We start from the raw sequence: 12,961 nt of genomic DNA, 5'->3' as shown, positions 1-12,961 counted from the left end.
TCCTCTAGGCTTTCTGCAGTATTTAGTTTTCTGTGACAGTCATAAGCTTTCTTTTTCTGCTTTATCTTGCCCCATATACTTCTAGACAACCAGGGGACTCTAAATTTGGCAGTGCCACCCTTTTTCTTTGAGGGGACGTGTCTGCATTGTACCCGTAAAATTTCACTTTTTAGTGCCTCCCACTGGCTTGCACTGATTTCTCCTCCACTAGTTGTGTCCAGTCCACTTCAGCCAAATCACCTCTTAGTTCTGTAAAATTTGCCTTCCCCCAATTTAAAACGTTACTCCTGATTTATCTCTGTCCTTTTCCACAATAATGCTAAAACGAACTGAATTGTGGTCACTATCCCCAATATGATCACCCAGTGTCACTTCACCCACTTGTCCATCTTCATTTCCCAGGACTAAATCTAGAATTGCATCCCCTCTTGTTGGGCTTGTCACGTACTGGCTAAAAAAGTTCTCCTTTACATCTATCAAGAATTTTGAGCCCTCTCTGCCCCTCACACTGTTTGAATCCCAGTTGATGTTAGGGTAGTTGAAATCCCCTATTATTACTGCCCTCTTATTTTTGCACTCAGAAATTTGCCTACATATTTGTTCTTCTATCTCCCTTTCGCTATTCGGGAGTCTATAGTACACTTCTGGTTGTGTGACTGCCCCTTTTTTATTTCTTAGCTCAACCCATATGGCCTCGATTGATGATCCATTTAGCATATCATCCCTTCTCACAACTGTAATTGATTCTTCAACCAATAATGCTACCCCCACCTCCTTTTTTATCATCCACTTTATCCTGCCTGAAAACTCTATATCCAGGGATATTGAGCTACCAATTATCCCCCTTTTTAATCCAGGTTTCCATTATAGCAATGATATTATGCTGCTATGTGTCTATCCGTACCCTTAGCTCATCTGCTTTGTTTGTAATACTCCTTGCATTGAAGTATATACCCTTTAACCCCGTCAAATTCCTGCGCTGAACGCTATTTAACCTTTGCTCCTTTTGCCTTTCCGTCGCTAACTACGTCACTAACTGCTTTTCTACTTCCCAATTTCCTGGTCTGTACCTGCCCTTTGGTTCCCGTCCCCCTGCCATACTAGTTTAAACCCTCCCCAACAGAACTAGCAAATGCCCCCGCGAGGATATTGGTCCCGGTTCTGCTTGGGTGCAACCCGTCCAGCTTGTACAGGTCCCACTTTTCTCAGAATCCGTCCCAATGCCTCAGGAATTTAAACACCTCTCTCCTACAACATCTCTCAAGCCTGCATTCATCTGGTCTATTCTCCGATTTCTGCTCTCACTAGCACGTGGCACTGGGAGCAATCCTGAGATTACTATCTTAGAGGTCCTGCTTTTTAATTTATTTCCTAACTCCCTATATTCTGCTTGCAGGAACTCATCCCTTTTTTTACCAATGTCATTGGTACTGATATGGACCACAACCTCTGGCTGTTCACCCTACCCCTTCAGAATGTCTTGCAGCCGCTCCGTGACATCCTTGACCCTAGTACCAGGGAGGCAACATACCATAGTAGAATCACGTGATGAATGAGGAGAGACAATATAAACTAAATGGTACAATTTTAATCAGGGTGCAGGATTGAGACACCTGGGGGTTCACATATACAAATCTTTGAAGGTGCTAGGACAAGTTGATAAGGCTGTTAAAAAAAGTATACGGGATCCTTAACTTTATAAACAGAGGCATAGAGTACAAAAGCAACGTCATTGTGCTAAACTTTTATAAATCACTGGTTAGGCCTCAGCTGGAGTGTCATGTTCAATTTTGGGCACCACACTTTAGGAAGGATGTCAAGGCCTTGGAAAGGGTGCAGAGGAGATTTACCAGAATGATACCAGAGATGAGGGACTTTAGTTATGTGGAGAGACGAGAGAAACTGGAATTGTTCTCCTTAAAGCAGAGAAGGTTGAGGGAAGATTTAATAGAGGTGTTCAAAATTATGAGGAGTTTAGATAGAGTAAATAAACTGTTTCCACTGGTAGGAGGGTCGGTAACCAGAGCATACAGATTTAAAATAATCGGCAAAGGAAGCAGAAGGGAAATGAGGAGAATTTTTTTTATGCAGCAAGTTATGATCTTGAATGAGCTGCCTGAAAGAGTGGTGGAAGCAGATTCAATAGTAAATTTCAAAAAGGAATTGAATATATACTTGAAAAGGAAAAATTTGCAAGACTATGGGGAAAAAGCGGGGGAGTGGGACTAATTGAATAGCTCTTTCAAAGAGCTGGCACAGGCACGATGGGCCAAATGGTCTCCTTCTGTGAAGTGTGATTCCCTGAACCTTGGCGTGTCCTTATCTGGATTGTCTTACCACTATTATTTACAGCCAAAGTTAAAAAGAACTGATGAGCATACCTGACTTTTCTCAAGTAATTAAAAACTTGCTGATTATAATAGCTTGTCTAAGATATTGTCACCAAAAGGCTCTTGATGGAGAGGGAGGTGACAGGAATTCATAGAAACTTTGAGTTAAAAGCTCCATATACCAGAGATAAACAAATAAGTCAACATATAACTTGTATGTAAGTCTCTGAGAACAGAAGCAATGTTAGTTCTACTGAGAAAAGAGACTTCGGAAGAAAATAAACCTTTTGCGATGATAGATGAAGATTCATGAGACTGATGTCCCCAAGGCAAACCCAAGCATCCCTGAGGGAGGCGAGACTGCCAACCTTTGTACACCACCTCAGAGGGACAAGGACTCACTGTTAAAGCTGTTAGACTTTAATATATCCAATAGACATGCTTCCATCCTCCACCCTCTGTAAACTTGAGCTCATCAAAAACACTCCTGCCCATATCCTATCCAGCTCCAGGGCCCACTCACATTTTGCCCGTGTCCTTGTTTGGCCCCTACATTGGCTCCCAGTCCCCATAATGTCTTCAATTTAAAATTTTCATCTTCGTGCACAACTCAACAGAGCAGCCATGTCATGGTGGGGGAGGGGCAGCCGAAGGGGAGTTAGCAGTTCGAGAGGGTCTCACCCAAGAGGCAATTTTTCTGAGCGCTGGAGGGTGAAGTCAGAGGGTTTGGTGGAAGTCAAGGAGATGAGGGAGAAGGAAGTGATGAGAGAAGACCATGTCAGGGATGAAACCTCGGAGATAGTGAGGTCCTGGTGTCACTCGTGCTGATTTTCACAAGTGAAAGTTTACAAACCTGCACGTCTTCTTGTACGATGTAGCCCAGGATAATTCTTAGGCCAATCTGAGCCATTTCCTTCAGGTCAGACGTTCCGTTATCTGAATGGAACCAAACGGCTAGCTTGTCCAGTAAGTTAATTACACCTTCGAAGATCTGAAGACAGGAGGGTCAGTAAATAAATAATTGATTAACATACATATTATATATATATATATATATATATATATATAGGCGCTGCTATTCCCTTACTGTACACAGGGGCCGCTATGCCGCATTGTAAGCCTCAACAGGTCATTTGACTGTGGGAAGCATTACAGACTAGCCCTCTTCCTGTCCTCACCCAATATCCAATTACACACACTTTCCAACAAGAATCAGAGGATAGTGGTTACGAATTGGAATCTAGGTCCTCTATACCCAGTACTGAGCCTAATTTTTTTATATTCATTCTTGGGATGTGGGTGTCACTGGCAAAGCAGGCGTTTATTGCCTATCCCTAGTTGCCCTTGAGAAGGCAATGGTGGGCCGCCTTCTTGAACCACTGCAGTTCGTGTGGTGAAGGTACTCCCCCAATGCTGTTAGGTAGAGAGTTCCAGGATATTGACCCAGCGACGTTAATTGTAGCATTCCAACTGACACTCCATCCAACTGAGATGAGTTGACTCAGCACAGACTAGTGATGGAACTTGGGAAGTTCTGACCTGTAGGGCTCAGTAACTCCACCATACATTGAAGGAGCAATGTATGTACGAAAGCACAAAGAACTGACACAGGCACGATGTGCCGAATGGCCTCCTCACGTGCTGTACATTCTAGAATACAATGAAACTTATCCAACAGTGTTCCCTCTCTCAGTTCCACAGTCTCACTGCGAGGCTGATCTCTGCCCACCACCTCAACTCCCCCCACCCGTCACTTACCTTCTCACTCCACAGCATTTGATTGCTCTGCCCTTCTGAGAAGAGAAAGTCCTGAAGCAGTCGGAGGAGCTTCAGGACGTTCTGGATGTGGCTCGTCAGCGCAGTACTCGTGGTGTCCTTAATGTCAGAGTATGCAGATTCCAGCATCATCTCCAGCAGGCTGTAATTCAGACAGAAAATGTTACACGCTCAACCCCATAACAAAATCCACCCAACAGCCATCCGATCTGATCACTGACTTCAGCAACCGTCTCCTCCATTTACTTACCACTTTCTACCATTCACATTCCACTTTATTCCTTTCCATTTTGGATCTGCTTTAAGCACGGTCAGCCTTGGCTCAGTGGTAGCACTCTCACCTCTGAGTCAGAAGGTCATGGGTCAAGCCCCACTCCAGAGACTTGAGGACATAATCTAGGCTGACACTAGTGCAGTACTGAGGGAATGCTGCACTGCCAAAGGTGCTGTTATTCGGATGAGGCGTTAAATGGAGTCAGCCCTCTCAGTTGGACGTAAAAGATCCCATGGCACTATTCAAAGAAGAGCAGGGGAGATCTCCTGGTATCCTGGCCAATATTTATCCCTCAAACAACATCACTTTAACAGATTATCTGATCATGTATCTCATTGCAGTTTGTGGGAGCTTATCGTTTACAAATTGACTGCCGCGTTTCCCTATATTACAACAGTGACTACCCTTCAAAAGTACTTCATTGGCTGTAAAGCACTTAAGGACGCCCTGAGGTGACGTGAAAGGTGCTATATAAATGCAAGTTCTTTCTTTTTTTGTTGTTCTCACGTCTTTTTTATGCAGCGAGTTGTTATGATCTGGAATGCACTGCCTGAAAGGGTGGCGGAAGCAGATTCAATAGCAACTTTCAAAAGGGAATTGGATAGATACTTAAAGGGAAAAAAATTACAGGGCTATGAGGAAAGAGCAGGGGAATGGGACTAATTGGATAGCTCTTTCAGGCACGATGAACCGAATGGCTTCCTCCTGTGCTGTACCTGCTATGATACTCATAGCCTGACCAAGATAGCCTTCATATATCGTTCAGCAGTTCCCAATTTTTTTTTAGGAAAAGAAACTCCATTCCAGAGTATCAAACTTGTTAGCTGCTTCCCTGTACTAATGTTTAGCAATTTTAACTTGTGAATGTTCTCTGCTGTTCTCCCCTTTTCTCGATGTTATGGTCAGTCCCATAATTAGTTCGCTTGTCATTCAATCCCAGTCCTGACGAAGCATTATCTGTTTTTGATGAAGATTATTTTACTTATTTAGGTAAGTTTTGAAATGGAACGCTCTCCACTTCTGTCACCCACTGTCCCATCAAAAACTCGCAAATCAGGTGCTGCACGGGTTAGATACAGAGTAAAGGTCCCTCTACGCTGCCCAAAGATTCACAGGGCAGGTACAGGACCAGTTAAATACATAGTAAAACTCACTCTAAACTGTCCTATCTAATACTCTCAGGTCAAGTTTGACCCAGTTTGATGCAAAGTAAATCTCCCTTTACTCTTGTGATGAATTGGGTTTGTAGATTGGTGAAGATGGGAGCAAAAGCTATGGCTGTGGGCGAGGATGTCACTGAGTGGCTGCAGAACATTCTGGAGGGGGAGAGTGAACAGCCAAAGGTCATGGTCCATATCGGTACCAACAACATAGGTAGAAAGGGGGATAAGGTGCTGCAGGAAGATTTTAAGGAGTTAGCAAAGAGAGTAAGAAGCCCCAAAAGTAGTAATCTCCAGATTACTCCCGGTGCCACATGCTAGTGAGTCTAGAAATAGGAGGATAGAGCAGATGAATGCGTGGCTGGAGAGATGGTGCAGGAGGGAGGGCTTTAGATTCCTGGGGCATTGTGACCGGTTTTGGGGGAGGAGGGACTTGTACAAGCCAGACAGGTTGCACCTCAACAGGGCTGGGACCAAAATCCGTGCAGTGAGGTTTGCCAGTGCTGTTGGGGAGGGTTTAAACTAGCTTGGCAGGGGCTTGGGAACCTGAGTGTAAATTCAGATGGGACAAAATCAGAACTGGAGGTAAAAGGCAGAAAATTAGTAAGTGAGTTTGGAAGGCAGAGGAAACAAAGGTTAGAAAATAAACAGCAAGGGAGCTTGGTAGTGCCTAAAGGTATATACCTCAATGCAAGGAGTATAGTGAATAAGGCAGATGAGCTGAGGGCACAGGTAGAAACGCGGCAGTACGATATCTTAGCTATTACAGAAACATGGCTGAAAGAGGGGCAGGAATGGCAGCTCAATGTTCCTGGTTACACGGCTTTCAGATAGAGAAGGGGATAAAAAAGGAGGGGGGGTGGCAATTTTGGTTAAAGAAACAATTAGAGCTGTGAGGAGGGGACGATAAGTTAGAAGGATCATCAAATGAGGCCATATGGGTTGAGCAAAGGAACAAAAAAGGGGCAGTCACACTAGTGGGAGTGTACTATAGACCCCCCCCACCCCACCAAACAGTAAGAGGGAGATAGAAGAGCAAATATGTAGGCAAATTTCTGAGAAATGCAAAAACGGTTGGGCAGTAATAGTAGGGGATTTCAACTACACTAATATTAACTGGGACATAAACAGTGTGAAGTGTACACAAGGCACAAAATTCTTAAATTGCATTCAGGAGAACTTTTTAAAGCCAATACGTAGCAAGCCCAACAAGAAAAGGGGGCAGTTCTAGATTTAGTTTTAGGAAATGAGGCTGGGCAGGTGGAAGGAGTATCAGTGGGAGAGCATTTTGCTGGTGGCGATCATAATTCAGTTAGTTTTAGCACAGTTATGGAAAAGGACAAAGATAGAACACGAGTTGAAGTTCTCAATTGGGGAAAGGCGAAATTTACTAAGCTAAGAACTGATTTAGCAAAAGTGGACTGGAAGCAGCTACTTGAATCAATGTCAGAGCAGTGGGAGGCATTCAAGGGGTGCGGAGTAAACATGTTCCCACAAAGAAAAAGGGTGGGGCTGCCAAATCTAGAGCCCCCTGGATGTCAAGGAGCATACAGGGTAAGATAAGACAGAAAAGGAAAGCCTATGTCAGACACCAAGAACTCAATACTACAGAAAACCTAGAGGAGTATAGAAAGTGCAGGGGTGAAATTAAAAAGGAAATTAGGAAAGCAAGGAGAGGGCATGAAAAAAATATTGGCAAGTAAAATCAAGGAAAACCCAAAGATGTTTTATAAATACATAAAGAGTAAGAGGATAACTAAGGAAAGAGTAAGACCTATTAGAGACCAAAAAGGTAACCTATGTGTGGAGGCAGAAGATGTTGGTATGGTTCTTAATGAATATTTTGCGTCTGTCTTCACAGAAGAGGGGGATGATGCAGTTAAGGAGGAGGAGTGTGAAATATTGGATGGGATAAACATAGTGGAGGGAGGAATTATGAAGAGATTTAGCACCTTTGAAAGTCGATAAATCACCAGGGCCAGATGAAATGTATCCCAGGCTGTTAAAAGAAGCAAGGGAGGAAATAGCGGAGGCTGACCATCATTTTCCAATCCTTACTGGATACAGGCGTGGTGCCGGGGGATTGGAGGACTGCTAACGTTGTACCATTGTTTAAAAAGGAAGCGAGGGATAGTCTGAGTAATTGTGAGGGGCAGGATAAACCTTCACTTAGAAAGGCACGGAGCAGTCAGTATGGATTTGTCGATGGAAGGTCGCGTCTGACTAACTTGATTGAATTTTTTGAGGCGGTAACAAGGAGGGTTGACGAGGGTAGTGCATTTGAGGTAGTCCACATGGGTTTTAGCAAGGCTTTTGACAAGGTCCCACACAGCAGACTGGTCAAAGAAGTACAAGACGATGGGGTCCAAGGAAGAGTGGCAAGTTGGATCCAAAATTGGCGCAGTGGCAGGAAGCAAAGGGTAATGGTTGACTGGCGTCTTAGTGACTGGAAGGCTGTTTCCAGTGGGGTTCCACAGGGCTCAATACTAGGTCCCTAGCTTTTTGTGATATATATTAATAATTTGGTCTTAAATGTAGGGGGCATGATTAAGAAGTTTGCAGATGATATAAAAATTGGCCATGTGGTTGATAGTGAGGAGGAAAGCTGTAGACTGCAGAAAGTTATCAATGGACTGGTCAGGTGGGCAGAAAAGTGGCAAATGGAATTCAATCTGGAGAAGTGTGAGGTGATGCATTTGGGGAGGGTAAACAAGGCAAGGGAGTACACAATAAATGGGAGGATACTAAAAGGTGTAGAGGAAGTGAGGGACCTTGGAGTGCATGTCCACAGGTCTCTGAAGGTAGCAGGACAGGTAGATATTTTATTAGCCGAGGCATAGAATATAAGAGCAGAGAAGTTATGCTGGAACTGTATAAAAACACTGGTTAGGCCACAGTTTGTGTACAGTTCTGGTCACCACATTACAGGAAGGATGTAATTGCATTAGAGAGGGTAGAGAGGAGATTTACGAGGATGTTGCCAGGAGAATTTTAGCTATCAGGAAAGACAGGATAGGCTGGGGTTGTTCTGTTTGGAACAGAGGGGGCTGAGGGGTGATTTAATTGAGGTGTACAAAATTATGAGGGGCCAAGATAGAGTGGATAGGAAGGACCTATTAGCAGAGAGGTCAATAACCAGGGGGCATAGGTTCAAAGTGATTGGTTGAAGGATTAGAGGGGAGCTGAGGAAATGTTTTTTCACCCAGAGGGTGGTAGGGGTCTGGAACTCACTGTCTGAACGGGTGGTAGAGGCAGAAACCCTCAACTCATTTAAAAAGTACCTGGATGTGCACCTGAAGTGTCATGACCTACAAGGCTACAGACCAAGTGCTGCAAAGTGGGATTAGGCTGGGTGGCGCATTTTCGTCCGTCAAGGACACGATGGGCCGAATGGCCTCCTTCTGATCCGTAAATTTTCTATGTTTCTATGAAACTATGAACCTGTTTCTTGATAGTGCTGGTTGAGGGAGGAAGAATGCCAAGGATCCTGGCAGAATTTTTTCTTTATTCGTTCATGGGATGTGGGCATCACCAATCTCATGGATGCCCAGTTTTGAGCCACTAGATCTGTTCTGAATCTATCCCATTTAACATGGTGGTAGTGTCACACAACACGTTGGATGGTATCCTCAGTGTGAGGACGGGACTTCGTCTCCACGAAGACTGAGCGGCGGTCACTCCTAGACACTCCTGGACAGATGCATTTGCGACAGGTAGATTGGTGACGACGAGGTCAAGTAAGTTTTTCCCTCGTGTTGGTTCGCTCACCACCTGTCGCAGGCCCAGTCTGGCAGCTATGTCCTTCAGGACTCGGCCAGTAGTGGTGCTACCGAGCCACTCTTGGTGATGGACATTGAAGTCCCCCACCCAGAGTACATTCTGTGCCCTTGCTATCCTCAGTGCTTCCTCCAAGTGGTGTTCAACATGGAGGAGGACTGATTCATCAGCTGAGGGAGGGCGGCAGGTGGTATTCAGAAGGTTTCCTTGCCCATGTTTGACCTGATGCCATGAGATTTCATGGGGTCCAGAGTCAATGATACGGACTCCTTGGGCCACTCCCTCCTGACTGTATATCAGTGTACCGCCACCTCTGGTGGGTCTGTCCTGCCGGTGGGACAGGACATACCCAGGTGATGGAAAGTCTGGGACGTTGGCTGAAAGGTATGATTCTGTGAGTATGGCTATGTCAGCCTGTTGCTTGACTCGTCTGTGGGACAGCTCTCCCAATTTTGGCACAAGTCCCCAGATGTTAGTGAGGAGGACCTTGCAGGGTCGACTGGGCTTGGTTTGCCTTTGTCGTGTCCGGTGCCTGGTGGTCCATCCTGTTTTATTCTTATTATGACTTTTTTTAAGCGAGATTTTGCAACTGAGTGGCTTGCTAGGCCATTTCAGAGGGCAATTAAGAATCAGCCACATTGCTGTGGGTCTGGAGTCACATTTCGGCCAGACCTGGTAAGGACGGCAGGTTTCCTTCCCTAAAGGACATTAGTGAACCAGATGGGTATATTACGACAATCCGGTAGTTTCATGGCCACCATTACTGATACTAGTATTTTAATTCCAGATTTTTAAAATTTAATTAATTGAATTTAAATTCCCCAGCTGCCGTGGCGGGATTTGAACTCATGACTCTGGATTACTAGTCCAGTAACATAACCACTACGCTACCGTACCCTTATTCAAATGGTCTTCTTTAATGCCCACTTGGGCTGGCAGGGGACCTCCGTTTAACATATCAGATGGCATCCATAACAGTGCAGCACTCCCTCAGCATTGCACAGAAGTATTAGCTTAATGATGAGCTCAAATTCCTGGGATGAGGCTTATACCCACAATCTACTGACCCACAGGCAAGTGCGGCAGGAACTGAGCAAGCTGGAACGTAACCTGATAATATATTTGTTTCAGCAATATAGGCATTGAAATTCCTTCGCTGATAAATCTAGAGAAAAAGTTGACGTGAATACCAAATGGAAATTCCTTTGTTCATTGAAAAGTCGAAATGTACAGAACTGAAGGGATTCTTGATGTCCATTCGGCTGATTCCAAAGCTCATTGGCTAGTCTACACCCTAGCATTTTTACTCGGACAAAATCCGAAGTGGAAAATTGGCAAAATTGTGATTTGAATTTGACCGCTCAATTCCTGCCCCAAGATCAGGTGGAATGTGGTGGAAAATGTAGGCTTACGTCTCATGCCCCTTCTGTTTCATCGACCATGGAACTGATCAAAGCCTACTCTGCGCAGGCTCCAACCAGTACCTACCTAAAATGATAACAGGTGGGCGCTTTGGACGCCAAGCGTTAGGCCCCTTTCAATGTGGAGCCGGCAGCATCACCAATGTTAACGAGGTGGTAAGGCTACTAACCCCATTTTAAGGCCGTTACCATCCCGTTAACTCCAGACGAGGGCACTCAAAATAACTCCATTAAATCTAAACTGTTTGGTCCCTTTCTGTGGCACCTTGCTGTAGAGTTTGTGATTATTAAGGTTCTGTTTAGCTCGATCCCTTGGAATCTCCAACACTTGAAAAAAATCTTCCCATTACCTTCTTTTCCTCATTGGAAACATTCTCAGTTTACTCAAGGCCAACGTGTGCAAAACAATCAAGGAAAAGAAGAATTTCACTTCCAATAAGGAGTGCGCATTTTTTTTAAAAACAATATTTTCTTTTGGGTCGGCGGTTGGGTTTGGGAGGAGGGGATGAGCGAAGGAGAAGAGGAGAGAACCCACGCCATCCAAAGGAAGTGTTAAGACGTGACACTGACCTTCGTTTGATTTCATCGGGTGGACGCACCAGCTCGCAGGCTGTCCCAAGTTTGGTCAGGACAGAGAAGATCTGCCCTCGCTCTTTCCACGCTGCGTCATCGCAGCCCTCTACTCCTCGCCATGTTACAGAGAAGATGATGTTCGTCAGCAAGTTGCAAAGTTCCTCTTCCGGTGTTTGCTGGGAATGAAAAAAAAACATGGCCGAGATCATTTCTCCATCAGGAATTCCACAGATCCGCACTACCACTAGAACAACAACAACAACTTGCATTTATAGAGCGTCTTTGAAGTACAAAACTAAACCAAAGGGCTTCACAGAGGTACAATCAAAAAGTGCATATTGAGCCAAAGATGATGTTCGGAGGAATGATCAAAATTTTAGTCAAAGAGGTGGGTTTTAAGGACGGTCTTAAAGGAGGAGAGGGAGGTGAAGAGACAGAGGGAATTCCAGAGTGTGGGCCCTAGAGGGCTACCAATGGTGAGGTAAAGAAAGGGGGGTAGTTGTGGGGCTGGATGAGATAGAGAGGTGTTAAGCCGTAAAGGGATTTAAACACAAGGATGAAGAGTTGGGAGACTGGGAGCTAATGTAAGTCATTGAGGACAGGGTTCATCGATGAGTGGCACTTGGTGTGGGACAGGATACGGGCAAAAGAGTTTTGGATGAGCTGAAGTTTTCAAAGCGTGAAAGACGGATGGCCGGCCAGGAGAGCATTGAAACAGTCAATTCTGGAGTTGACAAAGACATGGATGAGGGTTTCAGCAGCAGAAGGACTGAGGCAGGGGAGGAGACGAGCAATGATATGGAGGTGGAAGTCTTTGCTATGAAGAGGCGATGAGGTAAAGTTCCCTTCTTACCTAAAGAAGGCACTTTAACCAGAACTCTCTCTCCAGTCTCTCAAGTTTTACATTACCTAACAAATACATGTTGATCAGACTGGAAGCTTGAGTGCCATGTCCAGTTTTGATCACCAAGACACACGGGAAACATTCGATCCCTGGAGGTTGGGCGGTGAAGAGACACAAGAATGGGAGCTTTGTGGTTTGCGCGGGATATGTGAGGTATGGTAGCTAAAGGCATATTTATGGAGGGCTTTGAAAAGGTGCGCTCAGGACTTTAACATCGTCCAGATGGACCGCAGCCACCATGTACAGCTACATGATTGATCCCCAGTGTCAGAAGATTGAGTTATGCTGGAAAGTGCGTGTGTATAGATATTGGGTGAGGACAAGACAGGCCTCAACATCAATGTTCCCTCTCGCCCAGAATGAATGATAAGATTCATAGTTGGTCTCATGGGTGAGGTACTGAAGGACTGCCAGGGACCTGTGCCCCAATGTGAACTTCCACCTTCAGGAGAAGAGGTGAGGAAAACAAAAAACTGATCACTTCAGGGGCATAAGTCAAAAGTGGGGTTCAAACTTTGGCTTCCACGATCACCCTAAGGAATCTCATTTAAGATGGTCAGGGATATGCCAGAGGCTGTGAAAAGAGAACTTACAGACTTCATAAGCTGTTCAAAGTTCTGTCTTAAAAATAACTTAAATTCTCCTATACTTTAACCCAGCTTCTAGAAGACTTTGTGTTCAGATTTTTTTCTAGAGACAGAAGGATGGTCAATGTTTAGTGGGGATGCTCTTCCAATTTTTGCTAA

At 44.8% G+C, this 12,961-nt stretch overlaps 1 protein-coding gene across 1 annotated transcript in view; it reads right to left on the bottom strand.

Moving 5' to 3' along the window:
• Positions 1-12,961, bottom strand: part of nbeal2 (neurobeachin-like 2) — a 257,591-nt gene that overhangs the window by 67,153 nt on the left and 177,477 nt on the right. Inside the window, exons 28-30 of the mRNA XM_067978873.1 lie at positions 11,309-11,487; positions 4,089-4,248; positions 3,184-3,321 (exon numbers count right to left, since the gene is read on the bottom strand). Coding sequence (XP_067834974.1) covers positions 3,184-3,321; positions 4,089-4,248; positions 11,309-11,487 — 477 coding nt within the window. The remainder of the gene's footprint in view (positions 1-3,183; positions 3,322-4,088; positions 4,249-11,308; positions 11,488-12,961) is intronic.

Source organism: Heptranchias perlo, chromosome 3 (genome assembly GCF_035084215.1).
Source record: "Heptranchias perlo isolate sHepPer1 chromosome 3, sHepPer1.hap1, whole genome shotgun sequence".
NCBI lineage: Eukaryota > Metazoa > Chordata > Chondrichthyes > Hexanchiformes > Hexanchidae > Heptranchias > Heptranchias perlo.
Note: the sequence above shows the minus strand (reverse complement) of the source record. Positions and strands in the feature narration are given on the sequence as shown.